General features: G+C 49.4%; 1 protein-coding gene across 2 annotated transcripts; it reads left to right on the top strand.

Moving 5' to 3' along the window:
* The first annotated feature begins 1,362 nt into the window (after nt 1-1,362).
* On the top strand, nt 1,363-14,470 carry SIX2 (SIX homeobox 2). 2 transcript variants are annotated; one of them, XM_066611810.1, is made up of 2 exons: nt 1,363-1,922; nt 14,167-14,470. In XM_066611810.1, exons 1-2 carry the CDS (start codon nt 1,363-1,365, stop codon nt 14,468-14,470), a joined length of 864 nt encoding a protein of 287 aa, XP_066467907.1. The 2 variants fall into 2 exon arrangements, with proteins under 2 accessions (XP_066467907.1, XP_066467906.1); XM_066611809.1 differs by having other exon boundaries at nt 1,363-1,928.
* The last annotated feature ends 4,226 nt before the right edge of the window (nt 14,471-18,696 follow it).

Below are 18,696 nucleotides of genomic sequence, written 5' to 3'. Positions count from 1 at the left end.
TAGATATCTTTCAAAGCGAGTGCTCTCTCGGAAAGAGAGCACTCGGGTCAAGTCATGTTTGATAACAGACCAGTTAGAGGCTGGAAATCTGATTTCACAGTGGGGCTGAAACCTCAGATCACTGAGGCTTGGAACCTCAATAAAGATACGATCCCAATAACCGCTGGTAAAACCAGTGACCGGCTATGTGAACTCGAGGGCAGGGGAAGGCAGGATCTACGATTACTTTCATTTTTATGTTTACCAAAGGAGTAAAAAAAAAAAAAAAAGAAAGTCCCAAAGTTGAGAACAAATTAATCCTGTGCAAGTCTGCAATTCTTCATTTCCATCGCCAGGACTGCATCAGGATTGGCAGTCGGATTTTCCCCCATTCCAGGACGCTTAGAGATCTGTAGCAAACTTTCTCCCAAATTTGGGATGTTTCGAGTTGGAAAGGATCAGCGACACGGTTCGGCTGGGGGGAGGTAGAGATCCCTGGGTGTTGCAGCGCCCCCGCTGTCAGTCAGTGGTCAGCCCTGGGTGCGACTCCCCCTTCGCTCCCCTTCTCCTGTTTTGAGGTGTCAATCACAGCGGACTTTTCTTTCCCCTCCCTCTGCTCACCCTCCTCTCCCCCCACCCCCCAGTCTGATCCCAGCTCCCCAAAGCCCGCCTCTGAGAGGCTCAAGGCAATCTGTCAACCGAGCTGGGGAGCCACCTCAAAACAGATCGGGTTACTGGTGATTGACAGCGTCACCATAGCAAATGAGTTGATTAAAACGATTGTCTTGGGCTTCGCAGTCCCCGGGTCGGGTAACCGGACCAATCACAGCCCGGTGGATCACTTTTTCATGCCCGTTTAGAATAATAGTATTTGGGGGGAGCGAGAGAGAGAGAGAGAGAGAGAGAGAGAGAGAGAGGAAACAAACAAACAAACAAGAAAGACCCAGCAAAGAGGAGAGGAGGAGAGAGCAGGCGAAGGGGGAGCAGGATTTTTCCGCCCTGGATTCCATGTAGGAGATCTGATCGCTGGAGGTGGGGGGAGAGGAAGGAAGGAGAGAGAGAGAGAGAGAGAGAGAGAGAGAGAGAGAGAGAGAGAGGAGCTCCCAAGCCCGGCCAGGGGGAGGGGAGAGGGAAAGTTTCCCTGCTGAGAGCGCCGCCGCGGCTCCCACACAATAGAGGCGCGGAGAGGCTGCCCGGGACTCGGGGACTTGCAGAGCCAGCCCTGGGCCGGGGGAAGCGGTGGCTGCCCGCGCTCCTCCTGCCTCCCGCGGCAGCCCCAGCCCTCCGGGGCGCCCTTGGGGGGTGAGTGGCCGCCCCGGCGGTGCCTGCGCGGGGCTGGGGCAGATGCGGTAGGGGGCGGCGGCGAGGGGCCTGCCCTGCACCATGTCGCTGCTGCCCACCTTCGGCTTCACGCAGGAGCAAGTGGCGTGCGTGTGCGAAGTGCTGCAGCAGGGCGGCAACATCGAGCGCCTGGGCCGCTTCCTGTGGTCGCTGCCGGCCTGCGAGCACCTGCACAAGAACGAGAGCGTGCTGAAGGCCAAGGCGGTGGTGGCCTTCCACCGGGGCAACTTCCGCGAGCTCTACAAGATCCTGGAGAGCCACCAGTTCTCGGCGCACAACCACCCCAAGCTGCAGCAGCTCTGGCTCAAGGCGCACTACATCGAGGCCGAGAAGCTGCGGGGGCGCCCCCTGGGGGCGGTGGGCAAGTACCGGGTGCGGCGCAAGTTCCCGCTGCCCCGCTCCATCTGGGACGGCGAGGAGACCAGCTACTGCTTCAAGGAGAAGAGCCGCAGCGTGCTGCGCGAGTGGTACGCCCACAACCCCTACCCGTCCCCCCGCGAGAAGAGGGAGCTGGCCGAGGCCACCGGCCTCACCACCACCCAGGTCAGCAACTGGTTCAAGAACCGCCGGCAGCGCGACCGGGCCGCCGAGGCCAAGGAGAGGTACGAGTAAGTACTGCGCGGGCGCGCCCCCTCCCCACGGCTCCCCACTGCCCTGGCCGCAGGGCGCACCAATTGTCCTAGCCACGCTTTCCTGGGAGTAAGTCCCACTCACTCTAATGGGGCTCGCTTCTGAGTAGACAGGCAGAGGTATGCTCTAACAGCCCAATCCTATCCACGCTTTCCTGGGAGTAAGCCCCATTGATTCTAATAGGACTTACTTCTGAGTAGATATGCACAGGCTTGGGCTCTAAGGCAACAACCGTGCCCACACGCCCTCGAGAGTGCGCCCCTAGGACCCTGAAGCCCCACTGAGTTTACACGCTGAGAATTAGTTCAGTGGCCATCAATTGTATTGGAGCAGGAAACAGTCGTCGCCCCCCACTCCCCAGAAGGTTTGAAAGGAGAGCGTGTTTGGTGGTGTTTTACTCAGACCTAGAATCTTGCACAGGTCACTTAGCCAAATGCACCCGAGCGAGTTGCAGCCGGCACTTTTGAACTTTTCCAAACGGATTTGCTTCCAGAGCAAAATTGGGGTAGAGCCCAATTCGGTATCAGTTCCCAGTTGCTTCCTGAGAAAATTAGTTCGGGACAAATGGGCCTGAGATTGTAAGGAAATCCTGGCGCAGTCCAGTGGATACTTCTTTGGGAAAACTGCAAACTCATGGCACTTCCTGGATCTAGTTCCGGGTAAATGTGTGCATACGGTTGTACATAACTTGGGAAGGCTGAAAGTTCTTCGGTGGAGGCTTCTTGTCCTGTCCAACTCTCTGCTCTGTCCCAATCAGTAAAATGGCCACACTTTTCACCAGCTATTTCACTTTTCACCAGCTATTTCTGTAGTCAAACAAGCCATTTACTATATTGGAAGGATGGGCCCAAAATATTAAGAATAGGGTGGTGTCCTTTATCCCTTTATCTACGTACAGACAACATGTAATGTCTTGAATGCATCACCTGGACACTTAAGAAGGCCATAAGGTCCCAGTCAGGCCCTCCTCCTGGAGAGAATATGACCGTCATGCTTTCTGGTTTGGGACAGCATTCGGAATAGACTTGCTCGTGATGAGATCAAACCGAAATGTAAGACTTTGCCTCTTTCCTGGCCAAGCCTGCATTTCCGGCCAGCAGCTCCATTCTTTTCAGGGGGACCTCCTTTTGTGTAGCAGGTTGAAGGCAGAGCAGCAGTGACTGACTTTAGGTAGCATTGCTGGAAAGAAAAGTTGCAAGTTTCTGGTCGAGCGGCCTGAACCACAACAGGCCTTCCACTCTTTCTTTGCTTCCCTGAAACGCAAATGGCTCTCCTCCTCGCTGGTGCAAATGCTTCTGCAACTCAAGCGCTCCGAGAACTGCCACTCATTTCACCAATACTGACCATAATAATTCACTCCTATTTGGACAAAAGTGGCAAGGGCTGCATATGTTTGCCTGGACTGGGCCTTGAATTTCCTTGGGACTCATTTGACCCAGGCTGCTGATTTTAAAGCCACCTTTTATTAGAAATAAACCCCATTCTAGTTTAGGGCCTCCCATCCAGGGAGGGTGCTTCTCTGTCCCAATGAAGGTTGTTGGAAGATGTACTCCTGGGTAAATAGGAGGGTTTATAGAGAATCCAGGTACTTAATAATGCGCTGTGAGACAGAAAGAAAGGTTGGAAAGGTAAATTATCAATCACATTTCCATCAGTTTAGTTAGCTGTAGTAGGACTGTTGATATACAACACCCAATATGATTTGATATCAAATTGTTCAAGATTGTGAGCGTTTTGTTTTCCCTTCCCTGCCCTGAAGACACATTCCTAGATAGCTCTTGGGCAGTGGTGCTCAAGTTGACTTTTAACACTTACACTGCAATTCCAGGGTTGTTTACTCAGAAAAAAAAAGTCCTACTGGGCTCCATGTGATTTATTCCCAAGTGGGTGTACACAGGGTTTCAGCCTTGTTAACTAATACAACTAGAGTAAATGGGTTGCAGATTGCAACAGAGTAAATGGGTTGCAGGTTGCAACAGCAGCCCAACTACTTTAAGGCTGCAGTCCATTTGCTTCTGTGTCTGTCCAACCCAGGATGGACCTTGCTTTTGAATAAATATGCATGGGACAGAGGTGTAGCTCACAAGTACAATTATTGCTCTGAATAAATCAGCCTCACTCATGATCGTATCTGGAAGGTTAGCTGAGGCCGTGTAGGAAGGGAGCAAGTAGACTTTGAAGGCATAGTCATTCGGCCACTGCAGAGTACAGCTATGCAAACTTGGACCCAAATGCATTCTCCCTGTTCCAAAATTGAAACCAGGAAGTCTTTGATTGGACTCAGCAGGTAGGTAGGAAAGTAGCAGCACAGAAACCTCATCTGTTGAAATCTTATAGCAGCGTTAGATTAGGCCCAAAGTTCTCTCTAGGCCTTTGCAGCATGGAAAGCTGGAAAATTGCAAGTTTTTGAAATACTGTATTGTTAATGAGGTGTCTGTAGATTACTGAAGGCCTCATTACTCCAGACTAACCTGACTGCTCTGGAGTAAGTAGGCAGTCAGTCGTTTGTAGCGTCAGGTTGTCCTTTTCAATGCACTCTTTACTCCTGTGTTCCGTTCTATTGAATGAGATGCATTTCGAAGTAAATCTGCACCTAGTCGGTGGGGCTGCTCTGTGATTTGGGAATTGCAGTCTGTCTCCTAAACTCAGTAAGCTGGCAGCAAGTCCCACTGATTCCTGGAAATTTGGGGCTTTGGGATGCTTGCTGAACTGAAACATTTTTTCCCCTCTTCCCTCCATCTCCACCCTGTGTCACTGTCCTGAGTGTCTTCCACATATTTATTTGGGGGGGGGGGAATCCACTTGTTATTGGTGGAAAATAATTTCAGGGCTATGTGAACTGGCCTTTCTCCTTACATGTATAGATTTACATCTTTGGATGGAGAGATTCATGGAAAGGCTCAGTTGAATCGTCAGCAGGCTGGTCGTCATTGAGGCACCCAAACACTTTCTCTCCCGCACCCAGAGAGGGCAAGTGGCTGCCCTTGTACAATTAGCAGGTGTGAAAGAAGGCTGCCAAGCAGCCCAGCATCTCGAGGCCTCCAGCGAGTGTCTGTTCGAGACTTTCCATGTAATGCATTCCCCCAGCCATTTGCTTTCCTGGCCCGGCTACATTAGCTTTTTGGCACAATCTCTCGCCATAAAGGGAGTTCAAAGGTTTTTTTTTCCGACTGAGCTGATGTTGGTCGAAAATCCAGAGCTTGCAGCGAAGCCCCCTTCTGTTTCCACCGACATGTGGGGCTAATAAACTAGATATCATCTGGTCGGACCCATCCTTTCTGCTGTAGTCGGGTGGCTGCCATCCAAAAGCCACTTTGGTGGAGGCTGCTTCAGACCATGTGGGTTGCAACTCGGAGGTGGCCGGCTGGATTTACAAGCAAAAGTCGATTTCGACTCGGGACCCACCGCAGGGCCCACCCACAAGCCCTACATGGAGCCTCATTATTTGCCCACAGATTCAGCGTCTTTCCGTTCCATCGCTTTTCAACCGGAGCTTCCAAAACATCTCATAACATTGTCTCCTAATCAGGATGGCAGCCTAAATTCGAAGTAACCACTTAAACTCGTATCACTCCACACCTGAACACTTTCCTGGACGGGGCAGGGTTGTAGGGCTAAACTCACAACCTAAATCCCCATTATGGATACCGTGGCTAAACGTACGGCTAAACTCACAGTTTAAATCATGATTATGGATAGCGTAGCGTTGTAGGGCTAAACTCACAACCTAATTCTCTATTATGGATAGTGTAGGGCTAAACTCACAACTTGAATCCCTCTTATAGATAACGAAGGATTGCAGGGCTAAACTCACATCTTAAATCCCGATTATGGATAGCGAAGGTTGTAGGGCTAAACTCAAAACCTATATCCCGATTATTTCCATCCTGATGGTCGTTATTGGGACTCAAACAGCTTTCAGCCCACGTAGTGTGTTGTCAGGATTTGCGGACGGCCCAGCAAACTGGGGTCGGTTCCAATGGACAGGGTCGTGTTTCGTATAGGGCCCTGCCCTCTGCATGTTTTGCTCGGAAGCCCCACTGAGTTCCAGCGAGGCCTGACTTCACCTCCAGGTCAACTTTCAGAAAATGTATCCGCATTTTCGAATCTTGACTCCGAAAGTTGGCGTTGGTGACCCAGGTAGGCTTCGGGCTTCTGCTCCCCTTCTGGAGGATGGATTAATTTGGGAGGTTCTTGACGGAGACGGAGGTGACAGATGTGACAATTTCAGACGCTGCCCATTACATAGCCAAGTAGGAGCACAGTCGCCTTCCTCCCAAAGAACTGATTTGTTTATAACCTTCAGTATTTCTCTCTTATGACCAAGAGCAGAAACGTAGAGGTTGGGATGTGTAGTGAGTTGAGACACTGAGGAAACTTCTTGAGATCTTCTTCCAGTTCTTTGAATATGCGAATCACAAAGTTTTTGAATTAGGGGATCCATGAGGATCTAAGGGGGAGGGAATGTGGATATGGAATGCGCAGCCGGGTGTTTGCTGCGAAGTAAGTCCTGCTGAGAAAATGAAGTGGAGCTGACTTCTAAATAAGTGTGCAGAGAAAGTGGAAGCACCCCCCCCCCCACACACACACACAGTGTCGATAGTTTGAGAAGTGGTCATATTGCCGGCTCGGGAATGGGGGCCATTTCGGAACTATCCAACCCTCCAGCAGAGGGCTGAACGGACAGGTGAGATCGGGTCCTGTTCGGGCTTCGCTTCATCCATTTGGGTTCTTTTCATACTTCCTTGCGGACAGGGTGGGGAGTGTTCCCCACTCCAGGTTTAATGAGATACTTGTTTACTATACATAGTAAAGACTGAGTACCCAAGGAAGCTAATTCATATCCAATCTCAAAGTCTCCAATCACAAGAACAGCCCCACTGGATCAGGCCATAGGCCCATCTAGTCCAGCTTCCTCTATTTCACAGCGGCCCACCAAATGCTCCAGGGAGCACACCAGATAACAAGAGACCTCATCCTGGTGTCCTCCCCTGCAACTGGCATTCTGACATAGCCCATTTCTAAAATCAGGAGGTTGCGCATAAACATCGTGGCTTGTAACCCGTAATGGATTTTTCCTCCAGAAACTTGTCCAATCCCCTTTTAAAGGCGTCCAGGCCAGATTAAGTCACCACATCTTGCGGCAAGGAGTTCCCCAGATTGACCACACACTGAGTAAAGAAATATTTTCTTTTGTCTGTCCTAACCCTCCCAACACTCAATTTTAGTGGATGTCCCCTGGTTCTAGTGTTATGTAAGAGTGTAAAGAGCATCTCCCTATCCACTCTGTCCTTCCCGTGCATAATTTTGTATGTCTCAACCATGTCCTCCTTCAGGCTCTCTTTTCTAGGCTGAAGAGGCCCATAACGAAGGTGCCCCAGCCCAGTAAATCTCCTTAGTCGCTCTCTTTTGCACCATTTCCACTATGTCCTTTATGAGATGTGGCGACCAGAACTGGACACAATACTCCAGGTGTGGCCTTACCATCGAAGGCATTATAATATTAGCCGTTTTGTTCTCAATACCTTTTCTAATGATCCCAAGCATAGATTTGGCCTTCTTCACTGCCGCCGCACATTGGGTCGACACTTTCATCGACCTGTCCACCACCACCCCAAGATCTCTCTCCTGATCTGTCACAGGCAGCTCAGAACCCATCAGCCTATATCTAAAGTTTTGATTTTTTGCTCCAATGAGCATGACTTTACACTTACTGACATTGAAGCGCATCTGCCATTTTGCTGCCCATTCTGCCAGTCTGGAGAGATCCTTCTGAAGCTCCTCACAATCACTTCTGGTCTTCACCAGAGAAGAAGTTTGGTGTCATCTGCAAACTTTGTCACTTCACTGCTCACCCCTATCTCCAGGTCATTTATGAAGAGGTTGAAAAGCACCGGTCCCAGGACAGATCCTTGGGGCACACCGCTTTTCACCTCTCTCCATTGTGAAAATTGCCCATTGACACCCACTCTCTGTTTCCTGGCCTCCAACCAGTTCTCAATCCATGAGAGGACCTGTCCTCTAATTCCCTGACTGTGGAGTTTTTTCAGTAGCCTTTGGTGAGGGACCGTGTCAAATGCCTTCTGAAAGTCCAGATATATAATGTCCACGGGTTCTCCCGCATCCACATGCCTGTTGACCTTTTCAAAGAATTCTATAAGGTTTGTGAGGCAAGACTTACCCTTTCAGAAGCCATGCTGCTTCTCCCTCAGCAAGGCCTGTTCATCTATGTGTTTTGAGATCCTTTGATGAGGCATTCCACCATCTTACCCGGTATGGATGTTAGGCGGACCGGCCTATAGTTTCCCGGGTCCCCCCTCTTTCCCTTTTTAAAGATAGGCGTGACATTTGCTATCCTGCAATCCTCTGGCACCGTGCCCCCCCCCCCATAGCTTTTACTACTGTAGGGGCCAGAGTGGTCCTTGACAACGTGGATCTGATCTGGAGCTTTGAGGCGGAACCGGAGCATGCAGGGACCCACCCTAAGAAGCCCTTTCCCTTCTCCTGAATAAGAACGGAAGCCTGCCTGGCAGCTGACTCTCACCCGGGTGCAATTGGGGGTGGGGGTGGAAGATGCGCGCACACTTTAAGACCACGGCTAACCCTGAGCACATTTTCCTGGAGGGGAACGTGCCCTGGTTCTCCAGCGGCGCTTACTTCCAAGTCAAGTGCTTGGGATCACTGTCGGGCAATTCAGAGGAAGTAAATGGGGCTTCGTTTCGGTCCGACCCTGAGCGTGTTTATTAGAAGGAAACCCCCGTGAATTCAATGGGGTCGACTTCCAAGTAAGCGCGAGTAGGAGGGAAGCCTTTAGTAAATGAAGGCTGCAGTCTTCTGCTCCGTGACTAGAGAGTAAGCTCCACTGAGCAAGGCGGGCCCTGCTGTCGAAAAACACGGGGAGGATCGGGCTCCAAAAGTCCTTCATTGGGGCCGGATCGGTTCCTGGTTCATCCTCCTTCCCGGCTCAGGTTTAGAGAGATGAACATACCATTTTACAAGCGAGAGAAGAGGCTTCCTGCAAACTTTCAGAGCCCCAGTGATACAGAATTGGGCTTCTGAGTAAGTGCTGCGACTGGCAGTGTGGAACTGGACTGGGCCTAGGACTGAATCAGGCTCCCACCTCCAGCCCTGTTAGAGACCTGGCTTTGAACCAAGTGGCCCCGCGGACTTGAGTGAGAAATAAGTCTGCTTCAACGCTTCCATTTATCTGGGCTTCCAATCGAACTGGAAAGGGCTGCATTCTGGTGAATACATAAAAGGGAAATGATATGAGAATATTAGAATAGAATAGAATATTAGAATAGAATATTCGAATACTAATACTAATATTAAAATATTAGGAAATAGTTCATAGAGACATGCTACATATATAGGTATGTTCATGGATCCTGTTGATAGATAGACATGAATTAATTGCTGTGTCAAAAAGCAAGTGCATTTTAACTGGGGGAGAGCTGGAGTAGCACAGTGATTGAGCTGTGAACCTGGAATTCCTTTAATTCAGATCTCCCTTCCTCCACAAATCACGTATAGCTCTTTTTGTGGGGGTTCCTCCATAAATCACCTGTACTTCTTTTTTTCTTTTTTTTGGGGGGGGGGGAGGGGAGTAAGTTCTACTGAGTTCAGTGATATTTCCTCCTAAGGATGAGTACATAAGATGACAGGTTGGGTGGTCCTGGGCAAATCAAAGCCATCATTTCTTGGCCTCCTGCCCCATCTAATAAACTGTAATAGTCAGATTATAGTGCTGACTCACCTTAGTTATAAGGATTCCTGAGACAATGTACGTGAAAAGCTCTGGACTTTTAGGAAATGCCTCATAGAGACCCTCCCCCCTTTTCCCCCCTTCTGTAGTAGGACTTATGGGTTGCCTGGCCTACCTGCATATTTATTCCTTTTCCTACTTGTAGGCCAGTTGACTTCAGCTGAGCTTTCCAAGAGTAGTAAATATGTGGAGGACTAGAACTCGTAACATGTTCAAAATCAGCCACCTTGACCCAGGACATACTGAATATTTCGAATTAACAAGTAAGCCCCTCCAAAACCTTCATGATTTAGGTTGACTGATCGGCCCTGACTAGGATAGGAGTTTGCAAAGTTCTTGAATCCACACCTCAAGCGGTGTGGGTGTGTGTGTGTGGGGGGGGGGGGTTTGCTAGGATTGGTCGCCCTAGCCTAGCCCAGCTAGTATCTTACTTGGCCTTCAAATCGGCCATTAATGATTTCTGCTGGAAAAAAGTGGCTTCGGTTTTCACCTAGCTCGATGGTTGGAGAAAAACAACTGAGAGGCTTGCAGCGCCCAGAAGATGAAGGCTTTGATCGTGGCCAGAGCTTCCGTTTAACCAGGACCTGCTTCATCATCGGATACATGGAGTGGACACTGAAAATGGTTCGCCCCACGCCATGCATCCGAAGGAAGTGCCGCTGCCTGACCGAAGCTTGGGCTCAATAGAAAAATCTTTCGGGTGCGCAAGGCTCTTTGACTGCAACCTGGTACACAGTGAGTTGGGGCAAATCCCCTTGAACTCATGGGGAGTAGACATAACTAGGAGTAAACTCGGAGTGAACATAACTAGGACTGAGCTGGGTTTAAAAAAAAATCCATGGCACTTTTGTCTACCTCTATGCAGCAAATGTACAGGGAAGAAGGCTGCCCTGAGCAGGGGGAAGGGTTGCTACACCTTCTCTGAAACTGTATCTGTGGCGGGACTGTGAGGACACGAACCTAAGGTTGCAGCATACCTTAGCAAAGGGTGGAAAGGCCCTTTGGAATTCAGAGGGACTTCACTTGGGAGCATTCTCCACGGAGTCATCTCCAGCTGTATGACACACATGCGTGGGATTTTATGCATGTTGTTTATTCCGCTTTCTTTGTTGGAAGCATGTTCCATTGAAATCAATGGGGCTTCCTTCCTCTGAAACTTCCAGAGGCTTGTGGCACCATCAAGACGAGCACGTTGAAAGATTTTTCTGCTCGAAGAAACATATGCGTGCCACGAGCTGCGAAGGGCATTTCCTCTCTCATGTCAGGAAGAGAAGCTGTATTTGGCCTGTTACTGTGTGCTGAGGCGGAGGGGAAACGATTGAGCTCCAGAGATCTCAGGAAGCGATCCCAATATGGTTCTATACCACTTACTGTGGTGTAAGGCCACACCTGGAGTATTGTGTCCAGTTCTGGTCGCCACATCTCAAAAAGGACATAGTGGAAATGGAAAAGGTGCAAAAGAGAGCGACTAAGATGATTACTGGGCTGGGGCACCTTCCTTATGAGAAAAGGTTACGGCGTTTGGGTCTGATCAACCTGGAAAAGAGATGTCTGAGGGGGGGGGGGACATGATTGAGACATACAAAATTATGCAGGGAATGGACAGAGTGGATAGAGAGATGCTCTTTACACTCTCACATAACACCAGAACCAGGGGACATCTACTAAAATTGAGTGTTGGGAGAGTTAGAACAGACAAAAGAAAATATTTCTTTACTCAGCGTGTGGTTGGTCAGTGGAACTCCTTGCCACAGGATGTGGTGACGGCATCTGGCCTAGACGCCTTTAAAAGGGGATTGGACAAGTTTCTGGAGGAAAAATCCATTATGGTGTATGTGCAACCTCCTGATTTTAGAAATGAGCTATGTCAGAATGCCAGATGCAAGGGAGGGTACCAGGATGCAGGTCTCTTGTTATTTGGTGTGCTCCCTGGAGCATTTGGTGGGCCGCTGTGAGATACAGGAAGCTGGACTGGATGGGCCTATGGCCTGATCCAGTGGGGCTGTTCTTATGTTTGCAGTTCCACCGTTGTGAGGTTAGACTCATCCGGAGCGAAGGGCCAGGATATGCCACTTCGTTTCCCCTTTCTGGGAAGAACGTTAAAATGAGAGAACACAGCCCCCCCACTCCCTCATTCAACCCCCCTCCCTCATTTTTTTAATCTCTGCGGGGGAGGGGGGTATCAAACAACACTTTTTACGAAGCTGCCCACAAACTGTGAACAGTTACTCCGGACTTGAGATCCACCCAGAGTCTTGATGGTCGACCCAGTGTCTGGACGTTCATAGGTAAAAGCGATCACACTGCATTTAGTCGTGCCCCCTCCCCACCCATTTCGCTTCGGACTTTTCCATGAACTACACTGGACAGCGCAAAAACAGTAGTCTGAATAACTTGCACCCACTCCCCATTTTACAGAATATACATGGACTGGTGGCCTTCATCGGTATCAGGATGATTCTAAATCCGTGAGATACATTCCCAAGTAGATATATTTTTACTTGGATGTGTTTCCAAGTAAAGCGTGTCCAGCATTTCCTTTCAAATCAAGGGGTCTGATATAAAGGGGGAATCTGTTTTCTTGAAATCAGTGGGACCAGAGATCTTAAGAAGAGCCCTGCTGGATCAGGCCAAAGGCCCACCTAGTCCACAGTTTCATGTATCTCACAGTGGCCCACCAGAGGCCTCAGGGAGCGCATAAGACAACAAGGTACCTGCATCCTGGTGCCACTCCCTTGCATCTGTCACTCTTATGTAGCCTACTTCTAAAACCATGAGGTTGCACATATCTCTCATGGTTTACCCACCCAACGTTTCAAAGAGCATGGAAGAGTCCATTCCCAAGACCCATTTCCAAACACCGATGTCACCACTTCCTGATTCCTAAGACAGTCCAGTGAAGGGTGATGCTGACTGTCTTAGGAATCAGGAAGTGGTGGCACTGATGTCTGAAAGTGGGTCCTGAGAATGAACTCTGTCCAGATGGACCTTATTTCCGGTGTCACTGTGGGAACCAGTCAAGCTCAAGAGACTGCTGAAGTGTGAAGACTCCCTTCACTGCTTCAGGACTTGCCACCAATGGGTGGTGGGAGTGTGGGTGCTGCTGCCACCTCCAGAGGTGGTCACGAAAATGGGCGACTCCTGGTGTTGTGCCGAGCAAGTAGTAGGGAATCGTTTGGTGTCAGCCGCGACCTTGAGTGTGGTCGTTTGAACTTGGCTACCTCTGCAGTTGGTGGGAGTGGGTTGAAACAGGGCCCTGACAAAAGGCTGTTTCTTAACGCCTGTAGAGGTTCTCCTGAATGGGCAATTCACCTACACAGGGCCTGGGTTTGAAAGACGTGCTGGTGGAAGGGGTGTTAGAGAGAGGAGCCAGTGTGCCGATGAAAGCTCTGCCAGCTGGCGTTGGTTGGCGTGGTGGTCAGACCTTGGGAGGCCTGCAGAAGTGGTCGTTTTGGAATCTGATCCTGGGTGTTCGCTGCTTAGAGGAGCAGGGCTGTTCTTTATATATATATATATATATATAAAGCCCTTCGGAAAGCTCTGCCACCGTGGGAGGTGTGCAAGCACTCTCAACTCAGTCGCAGAGTACTTGCCCATAACTTTCCGAAGGGCTCAGCGCACGTCCCTGCTGGGTGGGACTCACTTCCGAGTGGGCCCGCGTAGGCTTGTAAAGCTGCCCCGGAACAGGTGGAAGGGGCAGCTCGGCCTTGAAAGTGACCTCTGCTGAAGTCAGTGCAATTTATTGCTCGCGTTATTATTTCATGCTCTTAGGATCGGGCGCAGTCAGTGGAAAGCTCAGCATTCCCCCCGCCCCTACACTGGGATAGTGGATTAGACCCCAGGGTCATGCATGTGCTCCTCTTCATCCTGCCCTTTCTCCAAGATACTCCCCAGCAGCTCCCCAGAGCTCAGAAGGAGGAGTTGCCATTCTTAGTGGGGATTTACTTCCAAATACCTGTGCTTAGGCTGCAATGGGGTTTATCCATGCGTAAAGTGGTGCAAAGGGAAAGACAAAACATTGACGACCTTGGGTTTGACATCGGGTGGAGAAGTACGGTACAGGTATTCTGGATTGGCTCTATAGTCTCACACCAACCCTGTGAGGTAGGTTATACCGGAAAGACAGTCACTACCCAACGATCGCCCATGGGTAGCTTAAGAAGCAGCCTCCTCCTACAAGCACAGTTCCGTGGGGGTGGAGTGGGGTAGTATACTGAATGCCACACACACACACACACACACACACACACACACACACACACACACACACACACAGAGTAGTAGTGTACTCTGAGATCCAGGTTCACGTTCGCAGCCATGAGACTTCTCGGGTGGTTCTCTCACCTGCCCTCCCTCAAAGGCTGTTGTTGGTAGGACAGCTGCAGGAACGCACGTTTTGTGTCTGAAGCTTCATCTCTCTTTCTCTCTCGCTCTCTCTCTCCCTCTTCTAGGGAAAACAACGAAAACTCCAGTTCCAACGGCCACAACCCCCTTTCCTCCTCCCTGAATGGCAATAAGGCGGTTTTGGGCAGCTCTGAAGACGAGAAAACCCCCTCAGGGACCCCGGATCACTCTTCCTCCAGCCCGGCTTTACTGCTCAATTCGAACCCAGGGTTACCGCCGCTCCATGGCTTGGGCCACCCGCAGGGTCCTAGCGCCATTCCGGTGCCCAGTGCGGACCCTCTGCACCACCACAGTTTGCAAGACTCTATCCTCAACTCCATGTCCTCCAACTTGGTGGATCTCGGCTCCTAAAGAACGAGCAAGCCAGCCTGGCAGTCCCACCCTTCGCTGCTGCACCTGCGCTTCCCACTCGCTCCTCTACTTTGGACCATTATTTTTTTAAACTCCTACTCCTGACCTGAAACACTGAAGGGAATGGCGAGTCCCTTAGGGGTCCCGGTTGCCTCGCTTTGGAGGGCTAGTCTGTCGCTGGCTTTGACTGGTTGGGAAGGTACTGTAAGAGCTCAAGCGGTTTGCAAGGAGTTTAAAGCCCAGCTGGGCAAAGATGTAGTGGAGGACTCTCCTTGACGATTTTTTTTAAGTGGAGGCGAGGTCATTCATTGCGACAGCTCCTTGGGGAGGTTGGGGGTAAGCACCACAGCATTCGCCGTCCGATCTCTTTCTATGCTTGATCCAGTCCAGTGCCAGCGCTGACAACTTCTCAACCAGCCTCTGTAGCTATGCTTCTAAAAGCGACGTCACCTCCAGGGAACAGCGAGTGTCTCATTTCACCGCAAGGAGGAGGGGGAGGACGCACCACACCTTGACCCGCTGCTGACTTCCACGCTGTGTCAAGTCTCTGTGGGTCCGATCTGGGGGGGGCGGGAGTGCAGTTTAACAGATGCTGATTGAAAAGTTGGCAATTCCATCCAAACCGGTTGAGTTTTTGCTTTTTTGCTTGGAAACAGGTCTCCTTCCGAGCAAGAGGCTTGGTTTGGAACTCAGCTGGTTTTTTTCTTGTGGATCGGAGTGATAGGGTGCGATCTACTCTTTACCCGAGAGCAACTCTACTGACTTTCATGGGACTACTTTAGGTTTCTGGATGGCAGGCCAAAATGTGCTGCATTGTGGAGGAGGCTGGGGGAAAACAAGAGAGCTACTCTTCCACCTCTCTCCTCAAAGCCCAGTCGCGATGGGAGTAATCTGGGGCCAACGCTACAACTCAAACGCTGTAGTAGCAGCTAGCTTGTAAAGAGCTGCTGGCGTCTTACTACAGCTCCTCCTCCCGTTCTAATTCTCCTCTGTAGCTGATGCAAAAAGGGGGAGGGAGGGGGACCCCCGACCAGGCTTCTTTCACTTCGTCCGCGTGGTGCTTTTTTGCCATGACCTGGGTGGGGAGGACAAGAAAATTGTGATCCACAAATCGTGTAAGCCAGAGAACTTGCCTTCAACCCATTTCGCGGCTCCAGAGTTGGACTTGAAGCTGGACCAGCTGGGTTTAACTAATCCGATTCAGTAGGCGCTCTTCAATCACTGTTCCCTCCTCTTAAAATGGGAACAAGGGCGAAATACCTCACAGGGCTGTTTGTGAGGATAAAGACTGTACAGCGTTTTGCACATTTAACATTGAGATAAGCCTATATCACTCATTATTGTTATTATTCATAATAAGAATAATTTCCCCTCTTTGAAGTCGTTAGGGTCACCCTGGGTCCTGTGTTCATCTTTCAGTGGCTTCTGGATTCCAACTTTGGGCCCCGATTCTGGCCAGTGTGGGGTCCATGACCCGCTCTCTCTCGCAGTCAAACAAGGTCAAGGGCAGACTTTCGTTATCACTATCTATATCTATATATCATAGTCCGTTGCTGCACATCAGAAACCCAGCGAGGCCCCCTCGACTTTTGTGTATTGTTTATATTATGTGAATACAGTCTCTGAAAAAAAAAAATATTTCTGCTTCTATTTTATAATAAAATCGAGAAATCTAGCCTATTGTGGAAGTGATTGAGGCTCTCTTTTTAATCTGCAGTGTTTCTTTGGGGGGGGGGGATAGTTTTTATTTTTTTTACATTAAAAAGTTTAGTAGTGGTTTCAGACAGACATGCTTATCAATCGGAATCAGCTTAATTGTCATGCATATTCACCTCCAAGAACCTGGGAGGTGGTGTGAGTTCTGTAGCAGCACTGTCACGAACTACATTTCCCAGAATTCTGTCGAGGGAAGCCATGGCTGATTAGTTTAAATGCTGGCAAGAGATAAGGGCCTGTGGTGTACTGGAAATGGAAATGGATACAGGCTTGAGCTCTTATTGCTGAGTTTAGGAATACAAAATCAAAAGAACCTACCAGTTTTATCTTCATCTATTGCTCAATAATTCAATGTCCCTTGGTATCAAAAGTCCTTGCTGAAAACTTTTGAAGAACTTAGGGCCCAACCCTAACCAACTTTCCAGCACCAATGCAGCCCCAAAGTAAGGGAACAAACATTCCCTTACTTTGAGGAGGCCTCCGTGACTGCCATCCCCATTTCAGGATGCAGCGCGTGTCCCCTTAGCACAACTGCATCAATGCTAGAAAGTTGAATAGGATTGGGCACTTAGTATTCACCAGTTTGCTGCCTTCAAAGCTGAAGGACTGACTAGTGATCAGGTGATCAACTTCTCCATCCATCCACATTCCTGTATTCTAAGGGCTCTTGCTTTTCAAGTTTCTCGGCCACAGAAGAGAGGGAAGGGACAGAGAGCAGAAGAGAATCTCACATCTCCAATTCCCTAACCCTCTGAAGTACCCACCCATTTTGCTTGGGAAAAATAAGTTTCTTCCCCTTGTGTTATATGTTCAAGCTCCTTGTCTGAGACTGGGAGGTCTCTGGACCGAAAGCGCAGGAGGTAGTAGAAGCACAAACAGAGAAAGGTGAAATTAGGGCTGGGGTGGGATTCAACCACCAGCCCAAGATCTTCTGAGGCCTGTGAAGAGATGTGTCAGTTGTGGCCTATTCCTTACCTGGTATTGTGCAAGCTTGTGTTCCTTCTGCTCCCTAAATTGGAAGAAAGAGGGAAGCAGAGACAAAGAGGAAGCATAGAGGAGAGTATTCTAGAGCTATCTACCCCATCTCCTCCACACTTCCTTCTTCCAATCCAAGGAGGAGGAGCCACAGCAATGAAAGCAAGTGAATGCGGGCTAATCTGTTGCCTCAGGTGAGAGCTCCATAGATGAACTGGATGGGTTCAAAGGACTAAGAGAGTAGTATGGGGTAGGAGATTTGAGTGGATGGGGGTAAAAATGAACTTGGAGATGAGAATAGGAGGACTGGTGTGCTCCCCATGTTAACAAGTGCAGGACAAAGAGATGATGGGGAGAAGGGAGAAGAGGGAACAGGAGAAGGTGAGCTGGGAGTTGACAGAGTGAAGTGAAGAAGTACTTTGCCTTCTGGCGGACCACAACCTGTCAATCAACAGGGACACAATCCCAGTAGTGGAAGGGGGAGATTCTTCACACCTTTCAAAGTCCTGCCCTTGAAGATATTCAAGGAAGCGGGAATCTATTTTCAGAGCATTTTCTTTGCTCTCCTATAAAAATCACTGCAATATTATCCACACCAGTCAGTCACCCTGTGGTTTTGCTTATGTGTCTTTGGCCAGTTTCATACCAAGGAGTCTATGGCTAGACTTAATATACTTCTCTGTTTCCCAGTCTTAAGGCCCTCCTCTATCCACAGGTGTCTTAGTTCTAAAGTCCATCCTTTCAAAGTCAATGGTTCCTTTTCTGACCTCACTGTTGTGTAGCACCCAGGAGCATAAGGCCTTTGGAGGAATAAGCAGGCTTGACCTGGTTCTGCTTCTGGGTTATCAAGCTAGGCTGTCATCCAAGAATGGGAACAGCTGGACCCCACTCACCTCAACCACAGCCCTGTTTCTTTGTTGGGTGTTCCTTGAAAACAATAGTTTCTGAAGGGAAGGGCACAGGGTCTTTCAAGCAGAGCTCCATGTTCCTTTCAGCAGATTTTACTAGAAATCAATGCTAGTGTCAAGTTCGGTGCTTCTGAGGACAAGATTGAAGTCAGAACAAATCTATGGCGGAAGCAAAGAACAGAACAGCAGCTATGGAAGGTGCCAGTAACAGATTTAGAGCCCAATTCTAGGCATGTCTACTAGGAAGTAAGTCCCACTAAGTCAATGGGGTTTACTCCAAGTAAATGTGGGTAGGATTAAAGCCTCAAAGTCCATAGTACCTCTTGGACTATACTCTGTGTGTGTGTGTGTGTGTGTGTGTGTGTGTGTGTGTGTGTGTGTGTGTGTGTATTAAATACATATCTATGGGCTTTACATTAATTAAATGGCAGGTCTCTGCCCCGAGGTGCTCACAGTCCAGAAGTGGAGACTAGGCAGCAGTCTTACCTTCTCCATGAGACTTCTTCCAAGTCTCAGGTATCCTTTCCTTCAGGATTCAAGAAGCGAAAGTAAAGAGCCATCCCACATTCTATGCTTACCCAGATTAGGATTCTCCAATCCAGCCGTTTGGTTGACAGACAAGGAGTG

The sequence above is a fragment of the Tiliqua scincoides genome, chromosome 1, assembly GCF_035046505.1.
Source record: "Tiliqua scincoides isolate rTilSci1 chromosome 1, rTilSci1.hap2, whole genome shotgun sequence".
NCBI lineage: Eukaryota > Metazoa > Chordata > Lepidosauria > Squamata > Scincidae > Tiliqua > Tiliqua scincoides.
This window is presented reverse-complemented; position numbering and strand designations above follow the sequence as displayed.